The sequence below is a fragment of the Myotis myotis genome, unplaced genomic scaffold (assembly GCF_014108235.1).
Source record: "Myotis myotis isolate mMyoMyo1 unplaced genomic scaffold, mMyoMyo1.p scaffold_m19_p_13, whole genome shotgun sequence".
Lineage (NCBI taxonomy): Eukaryota > Metazoa > Chordata > Mammalia > Chiroptera > Vespertilionidae > Myotis > Myotis myotis.
Window position 1 is genome coordinate 35,025,413 of NW_023416317.1, and position 25,019 is coordinate 35,050,431.

At 47.5% G+C, this 25,019-nt stretch overlaps 1 protein-coding gene across 2 annotated transcripts in view; it reads right to left on the minus strand.

The window, feature by feature from the left end:
- RFTN1 (raftlin, lipid raft linker 1) overlaps window positions 1–25,019 on the minus strand; it is a 177,635-nt gene that overhangs the window by 17,166 nt on the left and 135,450 nt on the right. For both annotated transcript variants that reach the window (XM_036332697.1, XM_036332698.1), the window contains exon 7: window positions 18,367–18,482. In XM_036332697.1, the coding sequence (XP_036188590.1) occupies window positions 18,367–18,482 (116 nt within the window). The remainder of the gene's footprint in view (window positions 1–18,366; window positions 18,483–25,019) is intronic.

The following is a 25,019-nucleotide window of genomic DNA, read 5'->3' on the forward strand; positions in this document are numbered from 1 at the left end:
CTGGGAGTAATACCCTGGAAGTCATCTGAGTCCCTGCGTTCTGAAAAAGGTCTTTGTCTTCACCCTTAACAGTTTGGGTATAGAAGTCTGGGATGAAATCCATGTTTCCACTAAAATTTAGAAAGTATTGTTCCACTGGCTTCTAGATTTGCACAATTGCTCTGGTGATAATCTGTTTTGACGATTAATACTTTGAGCGGGACCTGTTGTGTTGCTTTTGGGATATTTCCCCCATGAAGTTCCAGGATTTCACAATGTTCCTGGGTGTGGGTCTTTTTTACTCACAGGGCTACACACTTGATGGCTTTGCAATCTGAGGATTCTCGTCCTTTGGTTCTGAAACGTGTTCTACCCTCCCCCGCCCCGCTGCCCGCCCCCCCAACCCCTCTTGATAATTTTTCTCTTTCATTTTCTGTTTTCTTTCTTTCTGGACTTCCTATTAGTCAAAATGTAGGGTTGATATTTTAATTTTATTACTCATGTATTTTCTTACTCTGTCTTTTTATTTTACCTTCTGGAAGGTTTCCTTCATTTTACAGCTTTTTATTTTTTTATTTTTTTATTATGCTTTTAAATTCCCTGCTGCCCAAAAAGACACAAAAGCTCTTTCTTGGCTTTTGACTTTGTTTTTATTTTATTTTTATCTTTATAGTATCTTGTTTTTTTTTTTCATGGCTGCATCTATTTTCTCTCTACATATCTTTTTAAAGTGGTTTCTACTGATCCCTGCGTTCTCTCTATGGTTACCAGGTCGCATGAGGCATAGATGGGGGCCAGGGATCTTACCACCCTCTCTATATAGGGACTTACACTAAGGCCCCGTTTTTTGGCTCAGCAGTTCACTTCCCACTGTCTCGTGCTGACTTATGCTGTGAAGACCAGAGCTTTTCCCAGGTTCTGTAAGAGAGAACGGCTCCCTTCTACATCCAGGTTGCAACTTCCTTCCCCCTTTGCTAAGTCAATTAGCATTCTTCCACATACTTTCCATCTTCTAAAAATGCATTGTAATTTCTCATCTGCTTCTTCTTCTTCTTTTGATCTTTTCATCCTTGTGGGTATCTAATCTATCTGTCTACCTATCTATCTATCATCTATCTGACTACCGTCAATTTACATTACTCATGGGAGCTATGTTCTATAATGTAGCCACAAACAGTGAATTAATGAATACTGAACCATTGCTCCTAGGGGAAATACAGGGTTAGGTTCCTATGAGCTTCTGACCACATCTTCATCCCCTGATCAATACAGTAGCTTGTTTTGTGTGTATTTATGTGTAAAGGCATCTCGTTTAATGTACTTTGTTGCTTCATTGGCAATGAGCTCATGGCCAACAGCACCATAACTCATGGCCGAACAAAGCTTATCTAAAACACATATTTGTCCTGTGAGGCACATACCTAGAAACACTCAGCAGCACTTCAGCCCTATGCTTGGGGACATCTGAAGCAGTGAAATCATCAAAACAAAAAGCACAAAAATGTGAAAAGCATGGCACTAAGACCACAAAAGGGGCACTGTGTCCAGTACGAGCTAACACAGAAGGCAGACGGACTCCTTAGCTGGGGACATGCACACTGGTGACCCCAATGTTTTCCCACTCTGCATATACCCACAAGGGTATTGTTTTGGGGATTACAAATAAAGTTTAGAAAGTAGGATTTGCAAACACGGAATCTGAGAATAATGAAAATGGACTCTATCATCTATCTACCTCTAGTTAGATGGACATCTATCATTCCTTTAGTTAGTATCATTTCACTGGGAGTTTTCAGAAGAAAGAACTATATGCCTGTGTCCAATCACCCACATCTAACATAATTTTATTATTTTAATTTTTAAAGGGCCTACTGGAAGCACTTTCTAACTTAGAATCCAGAAGCTGTAAACTAAAAATAATACATTTGGTGACGTTAAAAACCCTCCGGATGACCAATGACAAGCTATGCAAAGTCAAAAGACAAATGACAAAGTGGAGAAAATATTTGTAGCTCATATTACATACAAAAAGGAGCTCCTAAAAACTGATAAGGAAAAAAAAAATCCAGTATCCAAATTTTAAAATGGACAGAGGTAGGAAGAGAGGCACAGAAAAGGAAATTCAAATGACCATGAAGCACGTGAAAAAATGCCAAATCTCACAATAAGGGAAATGTAAGTTCAGCCCCAAGGTATTGGTAAGACCCCCAAGGCCTGACAGGTACTCTGTTGACAGGCGAGGAAGCCAGCGTTCTCACACACACTGGCAGGGAGGCCACTGCCTCAACCTCACGGAGAACCATCTGACAGTATCTCCCAAATGTACACATACTGAAGCCCCTCCCTTATCTGTGGTTTTGCTTCCTGCAGTTTCGGTTACCAATGGTCAACCTCGGTCGGAAAATATTAAATAGAAAATTCCAGAAGTAAACAAGTCATAAGTTTTATACTGTGCGCTGTTTTGAGTAGCATGATGAAACCTCTGTCCCTCTCAGGACGTTGACCATCCCTTTGTCCACCACGTCCACGCTGCGTAAATGCGTGCTGCCTGCCCGTTAGGCACTTAGCCGCTCGGTCATCGTCAGAGAAAGACACGACACTCACATGACTCTTACTACAGTCAATCATGAGAATTTGTTCCATTTTCATGATTAGTTGTTTTCCATCTCTTACTGTACCTAATTTATAAATGAAACTTTAGCATGAGTATGTATGAATAGGAAAAATCATAGTATATGTAGGGTTTGGTACTATCCACAGTTTCAGGAACTACTTGGGGTCTTGTATCCCCCACAGATGAGGGGGGACTACTGTACACTCAGCCTTTGACCCAACAGTCTTACTTCTGGGAACTGATCCTATGTACAAAAAAAAAAAAAGGCAAATGTGCAGTTAGTCACTGGAGAACTGTTGCAACAGCAGAACAATGAAGACCACCCAAGTGCCCATCAATGTTGAGCTGGTTAAATAAATGATGTTTTACGCTTCCAATGGCCTGGGGCTTGATAATGGCTGCTCATGTGTTGCCCCAGGCACACAGGACAAGGACAGTGAAGGCATGAATCCCATTCTAGACATGCCGAGTCTGAGGAACTGTGGGAAGGTCCGGGGGGTCTGGGTGAAATGGGGCCTGTGGTAGGAAGAATAATGCCCCTCGTTCCCCAAAAGATGCCTATGCTCCAATCCCTGGGGCTTGGGAATGTTACCCTCTGCGATCAAAGGGATTTGGCAGATGCAATTAAGTGAAGGACCTTGAGACGGGAGAGTGTCCCGGTGGCTCAATGTAATAACCAGGGCACATGCTTAGAAGACAGAGGCAGGAGCAGGGTCAGAGCCAGAGAAGGAGGCGTGAGGATGGAAGCAGACCGGCTTTGAGCAGGACGGCCTCTCGAAGTTCAAAAGTCAAGGGACTGATTCTCCCCTAAAGTCTCCAGAAAGAACGCAGCTCCGCCAACAACTCTATTTTAACCTCGCAAAACCCACTTTGAACGACTGGCCTCCAGAACGGTAAGAGAATAAATCTGTGTTGTTTTAAGCCACAGAGTTTGTAGTAATTTGTTATAGCAGCAACAGAAAACTATCACACAGTGTAAAGTCAGGAGGCGCTGGTCAACACAGGGTAGAGGAGAACTCGAGGAGGCGTGAGGTGGTGGAGGACTGGGCCTCCTGGGGCAGAATGAGCAGGAACTGAATAAAAACACTGACCGAATAGAGGGAAGTCAGTTCTTGAGCTGCCCATGGTGACAAACAGGGTTAAGAAGATCCACACCATCAGGTGCCCCGAGAGGGCAAGTCACAGGCGGCCTGAACAACCCCCTGTGGGGTGGACAGTGAGGTCTCGGGGGACCACAGCCAGGACATTTCCGAGTGAAGTGGCAGATGGCAAGAGGTGAGCAGTGGCTGGTAGAGACCAGACAGGGTGTGTAGACAGGGTCTCAGGAAATCTGGGGTTTGTCCTGACTGTGCCCAGGCTCAGCTGGGACCCTGGCCTCATACGGGGATGGGGATGCTAACAGCCACGCCCTCAGGTGATGGAAACAGAGCTATGAAGGCGGGGTGGGAGGAGAGCGCCACGCTGGAGAGAGGAACATGTCACGTCTATTTATCAAATGGAAGTGGAGGCTGTAACATGGGGGCAGGCTTGCAGAAACCTCAGCGAGTTCCGAAAGGCAGGACAGTCCTCCGTGCCACTCTTCACTGACGACTCTCCACACTTAATCAACCTAGCTCTGTGCTGGGCACCTGGGAACCAAAGATGAGTGCACCTCAGAGGTCCAGGTCCAGGGATTGGGGAAAGAGTGAGCACATGGTCCCCCCACCAGAGGGGAGCCACCATGAGGTGTGGTGGAGGGAAAGGGAGAGGAAGGGACAACTGCCCCTCCCTTCTCCCTGGGCAAAGGGCAAACCCCTGTGAGGCTGCCCCTGTGAGGCTGCAGCAGCCCCGCCTCTCCAGGCCCCCCTCCACCCCCAGGACCACTGCTCTGCCAGCCTCAGGGAGGGGCAAGGACCCTGGGCAGCTGGAGATGCCGCTTGCTTCTTTGTTTTACACACAATGCCCAGGAAAACATTTTGCTGATCTGTAATTAGGCCAACATAATAGAGTCTAAGGAAGCAGTCGTGGGTCTCATTTTAGACAACTTTGGCTTTCATAATGTTCAAAGAGAATACATTTAAAAAAAAGCTTTGTTCTCAGATGTGGAAAAGGGGGCAGATGAAAATGCATGCAGGGATCTTCACCCACTTCTGTGGTTAACGCACATGATCGCCCGATTTTCCCTACCAGGCGAGAAAGGCAACACCCTCTGCAGCCCGTGGAGAGCCCAATGAAATAATAATAATGTTCTTATTTGAGACACACTGCCTGCAAAATTGGCCACAGGGGTTAACTCCCTGTATCTGGGCCTCGTCACCTCTAAAGAGGTAGAGTCCAGGCTGCTCTGTGACTTGCTCTAACAGAATATAATAGATGTGACATCACTGGAGTCCTGAACCTAGGTCTCCCGGCACCTTGCAGCCTCTACTTGCTCATGGTGTGAGAGGACAAGCCCACTAGCCTGATGGATGACGAGAGACACGTGGCCCCAACTAGCAGCCATGAGAGATGCCACCGTGGACCGGGTAGCTGCCAGCCAGCCCATCTGTGACCGCAGAAGCCCAAGTGAGCCCAGCTGAGATTAATTACCTCCATCAGGCCAGCAGAATCACCCAGCTGACCCGTCACTAGCATCAATAAAGGTGATTTATTTTAAATATATTTTTTATTGATGTCAGAGAGAAAGGGAAAGGGAGAGAGATAGAAACATCAGTGATGAGAGAGAATCACTGACCAGCTGCCTCCTGCACGCCCCACGCCTGAGATCTAGCCCACGACCTGGGCATGAGCCTGACCAGGAAATGAACGGTGACCTCCTGGTTCATAGGTCAACATTTAACCACTGAGCCACGCCGGCTGTGCAGTAAAGGTTATTTTAATTCACTAAGCTTTGAGGGTGCTTTATTCCACAGAAGAAACGAACTGGCATGCTATTATTCTAGGAAGAGCCGAATGCCCAGGCAAACCCCGAGGAGGAAAAGCGTAGTGAAAGTCACCTTGTCTGATTTCGGTGAAATAAAACATAATCGCCACTACTGAATGGGTTTCAGTGTTGCCGATTTTTCTCCACACCCGGAGCTGGCACACTAGCCCTCATTTCCTCCAGGCCAGACACGCTGCAACCTTGCCTTACACCCGGAGCCCTCTCAAGTCGCATTTCTGATGACCTCCAGGGAGGCCCAGCACCGCCACCGGCACACCCTGGGAGGGACAGATCAAACCCCACGCTGGGGGAGAACGTCTTAGCTGCAGACGCTGCCCTGGCTTCTCCTAAGATGCCATGCGTGTCACGCTGGCAGGAAAAGCAGACCTGCACATGCAAGATAACACTCTCCTGGGTTCCTGGAAAAGGGGGTGATCTTGTCCTCTATGTGCAGGGTCTCTGCAGTCACCTACTCCACCTGTCGCTGATGCGTGCCTGCCTGGGCGAAGGAGAAAGGAGAACCACCAGAGAGGCAGGCGCTGGGGCTCAGGTTACGCTGGAGGTAACCAGGCAGCACCTTTGGAAGTTCAGGGAGTGACGGCTGGGGCCGACTCTGACCACTAGATGCTTCTGCAGTTGTGAGAGCAAACAGTGAAGCAGCTCAAGGCTGCTGCATCCGTGGGCTGCTGGGCAGGGGCCTCGCACTGAGACAGCCAGGCTGCCACCCCGCAGAAGCTGACATTTTGCACGCACACTGACTGCGTCCGGGTGAGCGTGTCCTCCCAGCAGACTTGGAAGCAGCTTTGTTTGAAAACAATTAAACACGGAACATTCTCTCCATCCAGGAACCTGCCAAGTCCCTCCCACTTGCTTTTATGAGTGAGGAAATGAGACTTCCTGGGAGTAAATGGGATTTGCCACTTTATTACTTTTTCCGCAGATAATTGGCGGTGGATGAAGAAGCACGTTTTTAACCTTTCTTTTCTTACTCCCCTCCCCCTGCCTTATCTACTACCTAGAAATGAGAGGATTTAAAAAGAGCTTTCCCACCGTATGTAACTAAAAGGAGTTGACTTTGGAGTAGGGGACTGGAAGTTTGTCTGCAAAAATTCTAGAACTTAAAAACTACATCCAAGTTATCACCTTCATCAGTAGATGCCTGACAGCGCACCAATAATCATAAAAACGCTAACCCAGAAGGTGGCTCTGAATAAAGGCTGGTTCAAAATCTTAAAGAGGAGAACATGGAAGTTAAAGGGTGATTCCATTGTCACCCTGCAAACCACCAACAGACAGAGCCCCTCAAAGCACTGTGAGCTGGGCGGCACCAGCCTTGGGCCCATTCTGAAAAGAGCTTGGGGAAGAATTGTGACCCTGTGGGATGCTCCACACAACAGATTTTCTCTCCCTGACTTTCTCCGCCTGGTACATTCAAGGTGCCACCGTCCCGCATTGGCATGCGGACAATATTGTCTCCAGTCAATATTCTCCTCGTTGTGACCCAATTGTCAGCATCTGTTGCTATGGTTACCATGATTCTAACTCGACCTTCTCTCCTCCTGCGCCCCTCTCCCTCAAGCCAAATTATGTTGCACTAATCCCATAGCATGTCCTCTGAGGACCCTGCTCCTGCTAAGCCTACTTCTCAAAGGGCTTCTGGACACTGGAAACTGCCACCAGGAATATATAACCTTCCGGACATGTCAACCCCCGTGTACAGTGCCCCCATCACCAGGAGTCCTTCCATTCTCTCCGGCTCACGGATCTACTACAGCAGCGACATGCAACCTTTTTCATCTCATGGCTAATTACTAAAATTACTTAAGCTAATTACTAAAATTCAGCGGCACACCAAAAAATATCTTTTTTTGCCTGACAAAAAAAATAAGTATACAGTAATTTTGAGTCATTCACACTGGACAGTTGTCATGCTGGCTGTTGTCATTTTTTCTTTCTTTCTTTTTTTTTTTTTTTGACAATTTAAGGGAAAAGAAGTTTGTGCTCCTGACTAAAGAGTCAGATATTGCATGTTTTAAAAATTCTCGCGGCACACCCGTGTGCCATGGCACCAGTTGAAAATCGCTGTTCTACAGTCTAGGGATAAGCCCACCAGAGCCTGTAACAGATGCACTCTGGGGTTTCCATCAGCATCTGGACTGTAACCCAACCCAAGATGAGCTGATGAAGAGAAAACCAAAGTCAAGAAAAGAAAAATGGTCTCAGAGAGACGGGCCCGCTCTATTTGGGGTCCTCTAGAAGATTCTCCTCTGCTCCTGCCCTATCACTTCATCACATCAATTCCTACTTGGGACTGATTTGTGCACCTATTTATCGCTCTCTCTTTCACTGGAATGCAATCTCAACAAAGGCAAGGAGTCAATCTTGTTACCAATGAATCCCCAGCTTCCAGGGAAGTGTCTGACACAAACTGAGTGCTCAATAGTTGTCTAGTGAATGAATGAATGCACCTGTTCTTGCATTTTGGGGTTAGATTCTGCCACCACTGTCTTGGAGTCTCAAAGTCTCATTAAAATTGCTGTAAATCACATCAACGTTGATGAAACGTAAGTTTACCATTAAAAATGTGAGTTAATCTGCCAGGATAATATGATACCGTTCTTGGGAGGCATTCTGTATGTGGAAGTTGAAAATATATTCACGTGTGAAAATTAGACACACAGAGACATACCCTGGTCATCAACGACTAAGGCTGTTTTTAAGTTTTGGTGAAGATTACCTGGTACATCTTTAAACTGGCCATACCCAAATCCATCCACTGCCTACATTGGTGTTCCTACAGCATGTTGCAGATCATCCCATTGAAAGCTAGTGTCCATTTCTCCACCTCTTAAATCTGAACTTGATTTTGTGACTTTCTTTGGTCAATGGGCTATTAACAACTATGATGCAAACCGAGGCATGAAATTAGCTAGCACACTGGGGATCTTAGGAACCCTGCGACTGCCACCCCGTGAAGAAGCCCGGCTGGCCTACTGCGTGCTAAGATATGCAAGGCCTGTTGTTCCAGCCAACAGCCAGCCATGTGGGTGAAGTCACCCTTGATCATTCAGCTAATGCATGAGAGCGCCCAGGAGAGATGATCTAAGCTGCTTCAGTGTAGAACTATTCAGCTAACCCAAAGAATCATGAGCTAAATAAATAAATAAATGGTTAAGGCTATAAAGATGGGAATGGTTTGTTATGTAACAAAAACTGATATAGACTGAAAGACAAAGTCTACCTGTTTCTTTCAAAGTGACTTTGTCCTCATGTGGGAAGGTGACTCTTCAGAATTTTGTGCCCAAATATGTTTTAAATAGGGTAATGCCTTAGTGATGATCCCCGCTCCTTAACTTCCTGCCCAATGCCCCCTTCTGAATAGCAGTAAGAATAGACAAGGTGGTATCAAGTAAAATTTGTTTTGATGGGTAAAAATTAGCTAGTTTAAAAATGTCTGAGCCTTTGATTTTTTTTTTTTTTTTTTTTTTTTTTAGCTAAGAAAGGAGAAAGAGAAACATTGATGTGAGAGAGAAACTTTGATTGGTTGCCTCCCATACATGCCCCAATTGGGGACCAAACACTGTTGACTCATAATAAATTCTTTTCCATTAGAATTGCTATCAAATCAGGATTTCTTCATCCTATATTATTGATATTTTTAACTTAAATACAATTGATTTTCTTGATACTTAAATGTATCCCTATTACATTTTATTGGGCTGGTTTTGATTCAACATTGATAAACTAATAGGTGGCGAGATTGGAAAGGGTTTAAGAACTCAAGTAAATCTATTAAAAAAGGAGCTGGGTTAGGTAAGAAATTTTCAAGGTTTCTTTCCTCTTTTTTAAAAAAAGTAGTGGCATGCTTTCCACAAACATCAACCGTAATCTAATTTAGAAACCCACCATGTAAAAACAGATTAAACACAGCAGCTCTTATTGACACTGGCATGCATGGGTTGTTCAGAATCTTCCCCGTTCCCCACTCTCAAACATGGCCTGATCCCCTTCTCCCCAGGCCCAGCTAGAATGTTTGTGGAGCCCACGAGCATCCTTGTTCTTCAGATCCTGATGGCCACCCAGTATACTCCATGTCCTCCTGGACATGGCCTCCCACAGGTCCACCACCTTCTAGACCTCTGCACAAGCCACTGAAGATGTGAAGCAGGACAAGGCACAGGATGGCATCATAGGGACCATAAACAAAGACCTTCCTCCAATCAAAGCATGTCCTTGCTGAGTGTAGCTCCTCAACCATGCATAGGAACCTTCCTTTAGTTTTACTAAAATTCTTGGCCAAGTGAATTTAAAATTGAATGAGTTCCAAGGAATGACAATGAATGATCATTACAAGAACACCCGACAGTCCTCTATACTCATTGACTTAATATGCTAAGTTCTTCTTGGAGAACCATTTGTCTTGTCCTCATCTGTGGCTCCCAGACTGTCTATGCATTTCAAAGTTCTTACAGGGGCCACATGGAAAGCATGAGAAGAAATGCAGGCAGTTCCTAGGAACAAAGACCAGCCCTTGGCTAGCAGGCAGCAAGGAAACAAAGACTCCAGTCCTACAACCACAAGGAACTGAATTTGGCCAACAACCTGAATGAACTTGGGAGTAGATTCTTCCCTTAGAACCTTTAATAAGGAATGCAGCCTTGTCAACACCTGGTTTCAGCCTTGTGAGACTCTAAATAGATTACACAGTTGAGCCCACCTGGGCTTCTGAGCTATAGAAACTATAAGATAACAAATTTGTGTGCATGTGTTTAAAGCTCTTAAAGAATCACCTCCCACTGTTCTAATCTCAAGCACATTGGGAAAACCCAAAGATTAAGCCCTTCTTATCACATTGAAGATTGTCCCCTTCTTGTCATTCTGTGACATGCACTGTAGGGTTTTAAAGCATACTGTTTAAAAAAAATGCCTTTGTCACAACATTCTGAAAATGTCACAGTTTCTTTCACCCTCCTGTTCTCTGCAACAACGCTCTAAATTTACCATGCCCCATGGTCTTCACCAGAACACACACTTGCCTCTCCCCTCTCTGAGCTTTAAAAGGTTCCTGGTGATTTAGGGCCTTTTGCCACCCCTCAGGAAGCTTGACAATGGAGAGAAATTATTTATGGGTGTGGAAAGGCCGGGGGGCGGGGGGGTGTGAGCATTCATTTTTAATGACTGCACTCCTTCCCTCCAGTTAAAAGAATCAATCCTTCCTGCCCGAATTTCCTCCATTCATCATGTTCTCACAGTGGCTGACACACAGTAGGAACTCAATATTTATTTGTTGAATGATTTTTTAAAAGGCCCAGCTCACTTGTATAACTACATTTCGTACAGGAAGTGAAATATGGTTGTCTGAATATTGAGTTTATGGAAGCAAAAAGATAGAGATTAAAAGTCAAATCCTTCCTTTTGTCATCCCACTCTCCGAGCTGTCACCAGGTTAAAGAGGTATTATTTAAAATACTTCTAGGAGCATCCCCTGCTTTCCTAGTCCCACTCAGTGGCAAACATTGTTGGCTGCCAAAGCCACCAGCCGCTTGGCAGCCCAGGTCCCCCTTCCCAGTTGACATCCTCTCAGCCCCAGCTGACCATGATCCTGGACAGTGACATGGATCTGGGACCTGGTCTTGGCCAATGGGACTCAAGAAAAACTCTGCTTGGAAGTTTTGGTAAATGTGTTACTTGCTAATAAAAGAAGGGTACGCGGCAGCTGTCATCATGTTCGCATCCTAACCAATACCCATAATGACCATACCTATTCTCTCACCGTGGGACCTCTCTGACCAGCTGGCGGACCTCATCTGCGCTGTGCTTTGCTCTGGGCTGGTAAAGGAGTGGAGTTACATCCCGGGAGGGGCTGGGTCTTCAGCCCTGGTCCCTTCACAGCAGTGATCACTCATGGGAATGATCTCTATTGCAGGAAGAAGGCAGAGAACTGCTGTCTTTGGCACTAAAGGCTATGATCTCAGCACCAAAATAATTATCTTGGAGAAACGGTGGCGATGAAAAAAATACCAGATGGTTTAACAAGAACAAATATTGGCTCCCTTGTCAGAGCAGGTGGTGGTGAATTCTAGATACCATAGAAATGGAAGTTACTCCCTGGCAGATCCAAGTATCGACTGTTAAAGAGATGGTTGGAAGCCCTTGGAAATAAAAGATGGCTCCCAGCAGCCTGCAGGTGCTCGTGAAGAATAAATAAGATCTAATGTGTTGTTGGAAAAGGTGATGGGACAGGTGGGGTGGAGGCATGCCCCAGAGTGAATTTCAATGACAGAAGTGCATCTTATCAAGCCTCTGATGAGTCCTTGAGGGATGAAAGGGTGACATGTGAGATGGAACAGTAGGGCCATCTGTAACCTCTGCAGAGAGGTATGGGTAGTGTTAGGAATTGGAGGAGAGATTCCCACAGAGTGCCAAAGGAACGTGTCCTCCATCTAGTCCAGTGATGGCGAACCTATGACGCGCATGTCAGAGGTGACACGCGAACTCATTTTTTGGGTTGATTTTTCTTTGTTAAATGGCATTTAAATATATAAAATACATATCAAAAATATAAATCTTTGTTTTACTATGGTTGCAAATATCAAAAAATTTCTATATGTGACACAGCACCAGAGTTAAGTCAGGGTTTTTCAAAATGCTGACAGACCGAGCTCAAAAGGTTCGCCATCACTGATTCTAGTCTGTGTGATATTGGATTAGGACAGGCACCACCTTAGACATGAAACCTTCAGAGAAGCCAAAGCTGGGATAATCCCTCCAAATGTGTGATGTTTACAATCATAATAAAAATGTCTCAACATGCTATAAAAATGGACAGAGCTATTGGATGAGGTGAGCTGGGAGTCAATTCAGCAACAGATGGAACATACAGGTAGAGGACGGAGAGAGCTGCCCACATAGCACCTCACTAACGAAATCTGTAGTGAATGCTCCAAAGCCAATTCCATCTCCAGCCGCACCAGCAAAGCCCACGCCCAGCTTCAGGGGGACCAAGTCCTCGCAGGGAGCAGGCTGCTCGCTAGGATGCCAGCACTCTTCTGATCTCAGCAACTGAGCACAGCACGGCGAGTCTGATGTGCTCTCAGATCCATTTAGGCCAGATAGATCCATTATGATAATTATGTGTCTTAATTTAAGTTATTTACACTAATAGTAAGTGCAAAAGGAGTTGTTTCTAGGAAAATTAAGTAGAACGTGTAGAAGAGACTTGACAAAGGACATTTTGCTTAAAAATAAGAACCATGGCTGAATTAGATGTAGGGGGAGAGGGAAAATGGAAAAGACTGGGGGGAACATTCATGGCAATAGAAGGATTCTGCAGCCAGATCCCTTTCCTGACACTGGATATTGGTGACTGCACTTTGGGGGTGGTTTATACAGGAAAGAGGAAGTGGAATTCCCATCAGCAGACCCCAGACTCAAAAAGATTGGCAACTGGATGTGTATTTACATATTTTACATTAAGAGAAAACATGTAAGATATGAATAAAATTTTCTTTGGTGCTTTTAAAATTAACTTATTCAATTAATCCACCAGCCTCCATACCAATTGCATCAGCTAAAAGCTCAAAGTGCTTTAGTTGCTGTCTGATGCTCAGTTCTGGAAGCACTTTTTTAAAAAATCCTCACCCGAGGATATTTTTTTTTCCATTCATTTTCAGAGAGTGGAAGGGAGAGGGAGAGACAGAGAGAGAAACATCGATGTGACAGAGACACATTGATTGATTGCCTCCCACAGGCGCCCCCCCGCCTGGGGCCGGAGCCTGCAACCTAGATGCGTGCCGTTGACCAGAATTGAACCCATGACGCTTCACTCCAAGGGCCAATGTTCCAATCACTGAGCCAAACGGGCTCGGGTTGGAAGCACATTTTATAAGCAGCACTGAGGAACTCCAGGGAATGAAGATGAAGGAGGCTGTATAGCTCAAAGGACCCCGATGGTATCCACAAACTCTGCTGGGGGTTTAGGCCAAAGGATGTGCACACTCAGAGAGAAGAGGGTCCCTGTCTCTGTCTCTCAGTCTCTCACTCTTTGCTTATTCATCCAGGTAGTATCCACCATCCTTGTAAGGAATTACCCTTCCTGCTCACACTCTAGATCAGTGATGGCGAACCTATGACACGCATGTCAGAGGTGACACGTGAACTCATTTTTTGGTTGATTTTTCTTTGTTAAATGGCATTTAAATATATAAAATAAATATCAAAAATATAAATCTTTATTTTACTATGGTTGCAAATATCAAAAAAACTTCTATATGTGACACGGCACCAGAGTTAAGTTAGGGTTTTTCAAAATGCTGACACGCCGAGCTCAAAAGGTTCGCCATCACTGCTCAGATTGTAAGCTCAAAGAATGTAAACAAAATGCCCATTACCAATGCCCCATGGATGTACTTTTATCCTCTCCACAACTGCCTTTGACTTTGGCCACAGTTTTCCAACTGAGAAAAGACACAATTATTTGCATTTGACTCCACACTTTCCCGAGCCCAACCTCGTCTGTGCTTTTCAAACAAAATCAAGGCTATAGAGACAGGATCTTTCTAACTGATGATACCAGGTGACCAATAGAAGAAAATGGTGCTTCCTATATGCCAAGTACTATGTTCACAACTTTCTAATGTATTATTTCTTTTAATTCTCACCAACTTTGAGATGTTGTTGCCAGTGTCCCCATGTACACAACTGAAAAATGGAATAACAAAGAGGGGGTGGTTTACTTCTCATACATTTACTTCTCTTACTCAGCTGGGAGTAGACAGCCAGGATGTGCACAGGCCAGACTCTACAATCTACGTTCTCTTTCCAACATTTAGCGCTGTTTGCAGGGCTGTGAAGAGTGAAGTAGGTTTTCTTGTGAAAGTGTGTGTGTGTGTGTGTGTGCGCGCGCGCGCGCACAGAGGGAAGCCAGGAAGATGTGGCTGAACTGAATGCACACAGAGCTTAGAATAGTAATATTCACAGGAAAGGAACAAGCCAATGTCAGCCATGAGAAAAGAGAGAAAGCTGGTCAGACATGTTTTGTGCTCACAGCTGAAGGGTTCACAGGGTGGCCTGGGAGGACAGTGATTGCCAGAAAAGCAGGGTGAACCACAAGCTAAGAGGAACCTGCCCAGGGCTTGAACAGAAAAGACCTTTCCCACAGGCCAAAGGGGTGGGGAAGAGAGGAAGTAGCTGGGTCTGGAGGGTGGCAGGTGAGGGAGCTGGACCAAGCCCACACACCTGGAGGGCATGCAGAGGAGGGGCCCGGGCCCCTGTCTGTGGTCAGAGCCTCGTCAGAGAGTTGAGCTATGGGCAAACCTGTCCTGGGTTGAACACTTCCGGGCTGTGCTGGCAACACACCTGTGTACGCGTGGTTCCTCTAAGGCTGGATTCTCAAAGTGGGCTGAATAGAAAGAAAACTCAGGGTTTCGAGGAGCCTGGGGGGGAAGCCTGTGTATCTATTTATGTTTTAAAAAACTCTCCAGGTGCTTCTGGTACAAGCTCAATTTGAGAACATTGGTCTACCTTTGGGCTGAACCAAAAGGCCAGCAACTCAATTCAGGAAGTTATTTCTGCGTGACTTGGAGAACAAAGCTGAACATCCCCAGGCCAGGAAACTCAGAGTAAAGGAAGAAAAGTAGATTAATAAAGATGAGTATAACAGGGACCCAACAGGTTTATGTGTAGAGAATTATGGGAACACAGAGGAAGTGTCTTTAACCCTGAAGGAGTCCGAAAGGCTTCCTGGTGGAGGTGACCTCTGAGCCGATTCCTGAAGACTGCCTACACCAGCTGCAAAGAAGGCGAGAAACCAATAGGGGTATAGTCTGCCCCAAAGAGATCTACTCTCCTTTTCCCCTTGAGAGGCTGATGCTGCTAAACAGGACAGCTGTCTCCTTCCACCATGGGCAACGTCGGGGTGCTCCACAGACACCGAGGGAAGAGCAAGTCTAAAGACTTGAGCAGGGAAAACGGATGAACAACATCAAAGCCATCAACCCACTGGTCATGAAATTCAGAAAATCTGTTTCTGCCCAGCTGGATGCCAGCAGCACCTGTACCTTATCATTTGAAATGTGATAAAATAAAGGCCCATCCAGTGGTGTGCTGGTAAACGATTACAACGGGCTCTCCAGGGAGGAAAAGAAGACCCTCATTTCTAGCATTTGCCAGTTTCCGTGGTGGAAGACTTCCATCGTGGCCAATTTCAAGCTACCAACCCGACTGAATTTTTGTCACTGAATATGGAGTTGGGAAAACACAGAAGTGGTTTTGTAAGCCAATGCTCACCACTGGCTTATCACAGGTCTTCAAAATCCTGGTTCATTTCCAAAGAGTCTTGGGGGGAAAGCCAAAGCATTCCTGTGAGTGACTGTGTGTGTGTGTGTGTGTGTGTGTGTGTGTGTGTGTGTTGGCGGGGGTGGGGACAGGGGACAAACATGTAAGAGGTCAAGAGGGAAAAGTTCAAACATCTGAGAAAGAAATAAAATTGACAAATCTAATGAAAACCAATCTGCAATTCCAAGAAAAGTTTCTGAATAAATGTTAATCTTGTCTGATCTAACTTCTTAACCCATCGGTTTGACCTCTTCAAATTAAAAAGACAAATGTCCTTATTTGTATCTCCCTCCCACAAACATTTTATACAATATGCATTCATTGCAGTTACCCATCAAGGACATGGATAGTTTCAAAGGCTAAAGAAGATAAATCATTGGGGAACTCTTTCCATCACTTCTCTCACCACAGACACCTGGGGAGTGTCGCACCCCTACTGTCTTTTAAACACTGGTTCTTAAAACTGACTGTGGCCCTGACCGGTTTGGCTCAGTGGACAGAGCGTTGGCCTATGGACTCAAGGGTCCCAGGTTCAATTCTGGTCAAGGGCATGTACCTTGGTTGTGGGCACGTCCCAGTGGGGAATGTGCGGGAAGCAGCTGATCGATGTTTCTCACATCGATGTTTCTGGCTCACTGTCCCTCTCCCTTCCTCTCTGTAAAATATCAATAAAATATATTAAAAAAAAACTGACTGTGCATCAGAACCCCCAGGAGTGACTGTGAAAGCACAGATACCTGGGACCCAACCCCAGAGTTTCTGACTCAGTTGGACCAAGTTGGGCCCAAGAATGTGCATTTGTAATGACTTCTGGGTGGTGCTGATGCTGCTGGTCCTGGGACCCCCCCTTTGAGAACCACTTTCTTAGGTGGTTTTGGATCACTGCTATCAAGTCATCTTTCTTTTAAAAAAATATATTTACATTGATTTCAGAGAGGAAGGGAGAGGGAGAGAGAGAGAGAGACATCAATGACGAGAGAATCACTGATTGGCTACCTCCTGCATGCCCCGCAGGGGATCGAGCCCTCAACTCGGGCATGTGCCCTGACCGGGAATCAAACAGTGACCTCCTGGTTCATAGGTCGACACTCAACCACTGAGACACACCGGTTGGCTCAAGTCATTTTTCTTGAGAAAACCACAATGCCCTCCCTTCACAGTCATTTTTATGGGTAGACAACAAGAGATTGGACACCCATCCCCATGGCCTGCCAATCGCTTTGCACATGTATCTGGTTTGGGTGCAGGCATGCATGGCTTGCTGTTATAACCAAGTGTTCAGAGCAAACGGTTTTAATGGGGTCAAGAGCCTCAACTGCTACCCCTGTTATTTCACCTTTTACCACCACCTGGAGTGGGTGAACTGCACTGCCCCATCTTGTAGTGGAGGAAGGTTAAGGTCCTGAGAGGGGATGTGACCTGCCCTGGCTGGACTGTGCATTTTAAACTGAGCCTCGCTTCCTTTGCACCCCACTTTCAGTTTGGGGCCCACTGGGACCAAGGTCAGGCGGAAGCGACAGGGGGAGCCTGATCCCAAACCAGGTCGCCATCTGATTCCTCACTCCACTCACTACATGTGCTCTCAGGACTCCTTGCCCGACCCTAACAGGCCCTGGGTTTTCGGAATTCCTCTCAGTACAGTTTTTCTTTGTACTCTGTTGCTGCCGCACTTGCAAGCAGTTATTTCCTATCACTGCTCCCGACTTCACCGCTGCAGGCTTAAAGGCCGAGTAACAGTACCCTTGGGGTGCCCCACCCCAGCACCCAGGTGAGGGAGTCACTTCCAGGCTGTACTTCCCAAGGACACCAGGGTGTGGAGAGCATGTGCTGTCACCCCTCAAAAAGGGCTGCATCCACCTCTGTCTCAGGCAGAGAGAGCAGGGTTTGCAGGGGCCCCTCAGAGCGACACCATCTCTGTGTTCTCCCAGGACCTGCTGAGGGCACCCCGCCTTCTGTGTTCAAACAGCTTCTCCTTATACAGCCCATTTGCTGGGTGGACAAGAGTAGAGCCTAAAAGGTCCACGCTTCCATAGTTGGAGAAGTGCCTCCAAAGATTACACCAGAGAGTCTCAGAAATAAACCAACTCTTCCCAAGTCTGAGAAAAGCGTGGCTCGAGGACTCCCCCGCCCACCGCAATGTGGTTGCCTAAGGGGTCAAAATTTCCCAAAGACATCCTTCAGCACTTCATGAGTTACGTCAGGACTGGGACCCAACCTCTCTGTGCCTCAGTTTCCTCATCTGTAAAACAGGAGCAATGACGGAACCTACCTGGTAAGCTTACTGTGAAGATTAAAGGAGCACTCGTGCACAGCCTGCCTCCCAGGACGCCTGGCAGAGGGAGCGCCCATGAGGGTGCTGCTTTTATCAGTAAAGGAGGAGCATGAAAAGACAAAAGGGGTCCTTGTAGGGTCCACCAGGTCAAACGGCCTTTCAGAGGAAAGCCACAGCTGAGCGGCAGCCACGGGCAGACCCAGCAAGCGAATGAAACCATCATCGTCCGAACAAAAGCGGCGCCCCTGCCAACCCCACACTTACTTCCAGGACCGTCCATTGTTCGACAACAATAGCATCATAGCCCGGCATGGTTTTGCTATCTTCTGTGGAAACGGCTTCAAAGATGAATACTCCATCTGTCAAGCTGTGTAAGGAATCTGTTGGAAAAAGAAAAAGAAAAAAAAGGGGTGGTGGTGGTTGTGTAAGCCGTCTGTGGCAGAAGCCTTACAAGCAGCGAAGATTTTCACTGCATTCATTAATAATCCCAATCAGAACATCTTTTCAGCATGTTAATTAAAGGAGGCACACACTGCCATCGAGTCTAGCCCCATCAGAATGAATGAGACTAATTTCCCTCGCAGCTTTGAATAATATCCTTGATTTTATGAGCCCAAATTTCATTGTTAGCAATCACCATTTGATTTCACGCGTTTACCTTCCTTTCCACGCTCCAGCGTCAGGATGCACTGGGGAGAACTTATTCAGGGCAAAACACAGCCATTTAGAGGCAGTTTTTAGAAGAAAGCTATATTTAGGTGAGAGACGTTTTTTGAAAGCGGGGACAGATATGACACACCAGATCTGAGCTTGTCAGATGCATGCTAGTTGCGCTGTTTCTTGGAAGTTCCCAGGATGTGGGCTGCCGTACAAACAACTCTTTAAGCAGTGCTTGTCAACAGGCAGAATTTGGGGGAGGGGAGTTTTCCCAGATGATTTATCACTGAAAACATCTCCCTGGGCATTGCTTTAGCCAATGTGCCAAGTTCTGGGTTCTGTACAATTCAACAAATGTACGCTACACAAACAGCATGATTCAAGACTGTCTTGGGCAACGAGATATAAAGAAAATCACAGCAGGGTCCCTACCCCTGAAGAAGACAGTAAAGGAGGAATTTTCTGCCCCCCCCCCCTTTTTTGAACGGCTCCTAATGCCCTAGATCAGTGGTTCTCAACCTTCCTAATGTCGTGACCCTTTAATACAGCTCCTCATGCTGTGGTGACCCCCAACCATAAAATTATTTTCGTTGCTACTTCCTAACTGTAATTTTGCTACTGTTATGAATCGTAATGTAAATATCTGAGATGCAGGATGTATTTTCATTGTTACAAATTGAACATAATTAAAGCACAGTGATTAATCACAAAAACAATATGTAATTATATGTGTTTTCCGATGGTCTTAGGCGACCCTTGTGAAAGGGTCGTTCGACCCCCAAAGGGGTCGCCACCCACAGGTTGAGAACCGCTGCCCTAGATTCATTTAGATCAGAGACTGTGGCAAAGAAGACTGGACTTAGAAGCAGGTGGCTTGGGTCCATGCTTTATCAAAAGAAGTGATGTGATCCCTTTGAGGGACCTGGTCTCTCATCTGTGAAATGTGGTGGAGGACAGAGACTCCCTCCTGGCCCCTGGATTCTACTCTACAAATCACTGCTCAGTCAGACTGCTATGGACAGACTTGTGGCCCTCACACCCCCAGCCCAAAGCCTATGGTTGAAACTCTAACCTCCAAAGTGACTGTATTTGGAGATAGGGCCTCTAGGGAAATCACTGAGGTCATAAGGGTGAGCCCTAATCTGTCAGGTCTGATGTCCTTATAAGAAGTGGGACACCAGACCCCTTCCCCGGTCCTTGCACAGAGGAAGGGCCATAGGAGGACGCAGAGAAGGGGCTAGCTGTCTGCAGGTCAGGAAGAGAGGTCTCACCAGAAACCAAATTTGCTGGCACCTTGAACATGGACTTCATTTCAAGTAAGATCCCTGGGGTTAATCAATACCAAGCTCCAGTTTTTAATTGTTTCCTATCCCGAGAATCTGTTAGCAAACAGCCTTAGCAAAACTTCTAAGCTTGCCTCTCGTCTGCTCTGCTTAAAAGCTTCCCCCAATGTTTGTCCAATGCCTTCCTCAGAGACGTTTTGCAAAGGGGATCAGGGAAGAACAGAGATGCTCTTCAGCTGAACAACAAGCATTTTGGGATCCAGGACAAGCATGGACCACAGTCCAACTCATCTTGAAAGTTGGGCCCAGCTGGAACCCCTGCTGTTTGAGACCAGAAGATGCTCAGTGATTCCTCTGGGATTATATCCACATGGCACAAATCCCCTCAGGCTTCTACAAAAATATGTTCTATCCAATTTCCAAAGTCTCTACCTACAGATGTCCTCAAAGGAACACCTCCAAGCCCTACAAGGTGCCTACAATGTACTTCACAGAGTCAAGTGCCCAACTTGATCCAAACAACGCGATGGTGTTCAGCCTGCCAACGGCACTGTGCTGCCGAGTGGCGGTTCAGAGGGGGAAGAAGACACTGCAGTCAGTCCAGACTTCCTTTCCCACCCCTGCCTGGCTGCCCCTTCCTCCCGATCGGATCGCAGGCCTAGGAGGAGGGCTGTGCAGTCAGTGGGGAGAGGTACGCAGGCCTGGGCTGGGAGGAGGGCTGTGCAGTCAGTGGGGAAAGGTACGCAGGCCTGGGATGGGAGGAGGGCTGTGCAGTCAGCAGGGAGAGGTACAGCGGCACTTGGGGGCATGAAGTAGGAACAAGCCAGGCCCTTATCTCCCAGCCTCCTCATCCAGCATCTGCCTTCCCGCCTCTCAGCCTGCTGCTCCGCTATCTCGAATCCAGAGTGCTGATTCACCTACTTAACTCCGAAGCAAGCTCAGAGTGGCTGTCACAGTTTGGTCATCTGTAACAGCAAAAAAGTCACTGAACCACAGAGAGCAGACAGCTGGGCTTTTAAACAGTCCCCCGTTTTGACGGCCGTGCCCACCCCCATCTCCTCAATGCCCTCTAGCTCAGCCTCCGCGCTGGGTATAAATAGCTCTATCTTAGAGTGAAGGCTCCCGATGCAAAAGGTTAGCTCGCCCTCCATCTCTGGAAAACACTCCATTATCGCTGCATTTTTTATAAAAGTAAAGCAGCTTCCCTACTGTGCACGGAGAGCTATTCGCCCTGGTACTATATAAATATTTGATGCCGGTCTTTTGGCAAAAGGCCACCTTAACACTCCAAGCTTATGATTTACAAGAAGGAAGTGGGGAAAGGAGATTTGCCCTATTATCCCAAGAGGTAAATTCCGTGAGGCAGCAGCTCTTCCCCTGTAGCCTCTGACACATGAACACTCCGTCCAGCAAGCTAACCTGCGGGCTCACCCGAGGTGCTATTCTTCCCCAACCTCTGGCAGGAAACGCACACACCATGACAAGTGGTCAACGCATATGGTCTAGAAAAAATGTTACTGTGCTCCTTTTCAGCAGCTAGATGGGACTAAATTGTCCACACTGGGGCAGCTGGCATGACAGATCTCCTCGGCTCTCTGAAAGCCCTTCTTCCCATCAGGCCCTGCATGGTGCTCGTGGCCCCACCTTGGTTCCAGGAATGGCATGCACCTGCTGCAGGTCCATCACTGCCCATCTTGTCATACCGACCTCTAACCCCACCGCATATAATTACGGATCAACCAATCCCGGCTGATGGTGCCACGCTGCTTCCCAATCACACTGCAGCTGATCCGACAACAAAAAAGCAAGCCGGTTTGCTGCCTGTCCCAGTTCCTCCAGCCCTCGCTGCTGCTCTCGGCCTTCCTTCCTGCACTGAAGCAGTGAATAACCTAGCCTCCTCTTCAGTTACAGGAAGGGATCGCCTGCAAGTCCAGCGCCATTGAACTGACGGAGGAAGACATGCTCCGAGTCACTGCCTGTGCGTGTAAGGCACCCGGCCGGGCACAGTTCATGGCTTCTCGCTGAGCCAGTTACACGGGTTGATCATCTTGTGAAAATCCACTGAGCTATATCCTTACGCCCTGTACAGGTTTCTATAGATGTGCGATGGTCCAAGAGAAATGCACTTCATGCTGTAAGTGAAACCTACATTATTCATTGGCTCCTCAGAGAGAGAAGCCATGCCTGGAACCACCAGGCCAAACGTTCTTGGAGATGGCAGTGTCCCAAGGGAGCGGCTACTAGAAGCAGCTGGAACTACCTCGCTCTCCCTCCCTTCCCATTCCCTCCACCCCTAGCTCTTCGAACAGGGCACACAGGGCCTGCCTGAGGGTTTGAAAGTATGTCTGTATAAAATATATGTCTCTACATGTATTTAACCTGAAATATGTGCATGTCTTTTACATGTATACTTTGCAAATATAAAGTCATGTACGTTGTGCTAGGCGTCAAAAAAAAAAAGGTGGTATAAATACCAAAGGATACTTGGATTTAGATGTGGCTGGGGCATCGGGGAGAGACCCCAGGAAGACAATCGTTTTCTGTCGTAAGTGCTTAATTTATCAAGATCTTGGAACTGAATTCCACTTAATGGGAAAGAGAGGCTAGAGAAGGTGAGAGACAGGTAAGATGAATATCCCCAAGAGGCCCTGGCCCACAAAACAGGACATTGTGCAGGAAAAGAGGCCAGGGTTATGTCAAACAGGCAGGTCATGCAGAACGACTCTTCTAAGTAAGTGGAAGAGCAGTGAGGATGTGGTCACCATGGGCAGTACATGTCGTTGGCCTGCATTCTGGTTTGGACAACTCACTGCCAAGGCCATGTCTGAGACCACTGAAGACATCTGAATATGGGCTGGGGAAAGGCGATACTGCCAGAGGGGGAAGGAGTGTGGGGCCGGGAGAGGTGAGGGCAGGGGCAGGGTCATGGTCAGGGGTGGGGAGGGCCAGCACAGGCCAAGGGCAGGGCAAGGAGAGAAAAGTGAGGACAGAGTAAGATGGGGACAAGGCAGGGTGAGGGCAGAATAACAGAAATGCAGAGCAAGGACAGGGCCGGGGGACACAGGTAGGGCCCGGGCAGGGCAAGGGGAGCTGGTGGTGGCAGCAAGGATTCTGCTGGCCTGGATGCCCTGGGTGAGAAATCAGGTTCCTGGGTGGGTCTTCAGCTGGTGGGCAGCCAGCTCCGTCTCACCCTGACCTGACTCCTAGTGCCTGCTGACTCCTCATCACAGCCAGCTCAGCAGAGGGTCTCCTCCCCGCCTCTTCCGCCCTCTAGAAGCGTCGATCCTGTCCTTTGTCCCACTGGCTGGAGTGTTTCTATGTGCCTGTCTGCTCTGCTGTCTGACCAGCCCGGGGATCCATCCACACTGCTGGCTGGCCACCCAGGTCTCACTACTTCCCTGAGGGTGACCCTGGAGCTCCCCATCCTCCCTGAGGGCCACCTCCACTTCTCACCAACTCGGCCACCTCTCTTCTCTCCTCCTCCATGTCCCTTTCCCCTGCCCACACCCTTCTTTCTCCCTGCCACCTCCTTGCCGGGACAATGACTTAATCGCTCTGCGCTTTCCTGTCCACAGCTGTAACGCAGGCATAACAACTGTGCCCCCTTCCCCGGGTTGTGGGGAATCAGTGAGTTGCTATGTTTGAACTGCTCAGAGTAGCAACAGCACATGGTACCAGCGAGGTGCCAGCCGTCAGCATCATCACGCTTTGCTCTCACCTGGGTCTTAGCTTGCCAGGGTCAAAGGGCACAGCCTTCCCAGCCCAAGATACCTGATCCCTCTGAGGAGAGGAGCCCTGGACACCACGAACAGGAGCCCACATCTGAGGACCATGCGAGTCTTTCCACGTCCTGGGGAGCAGAGCCTCGAAAACAGAAGCTGGAATCTTAACTGCGTAATTCAGGCTGAAACATCGCCTTGTTTATGGGACAAAGTTCTCGTGAGTTCTCTGACTCTGTGGAACATAATCTGGAGTACAAAGACCCGTGGAGGAGTGAGACGGGTGCTTTTCCAGATGGCAAAGCGCTTAAAGATGTGCTTCCAGCTCTGCCAGGTCTATTTGTAAGGACACTAATTGTCTTCTTAGAAACAGGTTCCTTTTCTAATTAGGAATATCTTGCTTCTTCTTTTTTTTTCTTTCCAATTCCGGGAAAAGAACATAAGCATATGTCCTCCCTGGCCAACGGAAACCTTGCGCTTTTCCAGAGCAGACACGCCCTAACCCACTGAGCATTATTCCCAAGTCACACTCTCCCTCCCGCCAGACACACAGGGTGAACCCGGGTTTGAATGTTGAGACGGCTTAAATGAATTCTGTTCTGAGAATTTTGCAGCCGTCCCGGCGACAGAGATGTGGCAGCCCCGCCGTGGAGATGCCACGGGCTCGGTGCAGGCTCTCACAGCTGCGCTCGCCAGGGGGAATTTCACCCTGTGTCTTCAAGGCCGGAAGGCTGGGCTGGATGCAGCTAAAGCCACGGAGGACAGAACAGCATTTCGAACACCCGAGTCAAATCGGAAGAAAAGTCTGTGCGGCTGGACTCCGGGTTGGAGAACGGGGTGAGGAGTGGAGGAGACAGCCTCCTCTGCCAAAGCCACAATGGCTAGAGAGACAATGAAGGGCACTGCGAACTTTCAAGGCGACCTCTTGGGTTGTTTGCCCCCGACGTGTGCGGGCAGGAAGGCCAAAGAGAAAAACCTCTCTTTGGACTCCCCAGCGCTCCTAAGGGGGAGGTTACCAGTGGCTGTCTGTGTAGCTGCCACCTTCGGTGCCTCCCTGCAGCTTTAGGATGTGAGCACAGCTAACCATCAGTTTTTCCCAAGGAGAAACGCAAAACTGTGCACAGCCACAGGGAGCCTCCGGGAGCACCAAGAGGCGATGAAAGGAGCTGATGTGACCACAATCCAAGCTGGGAGATGGGGTGTCCCTGCAGGAAGCAGGAAGTGAAGCGTTCTCCCCAAGTGCTGATGAATCAGGGCT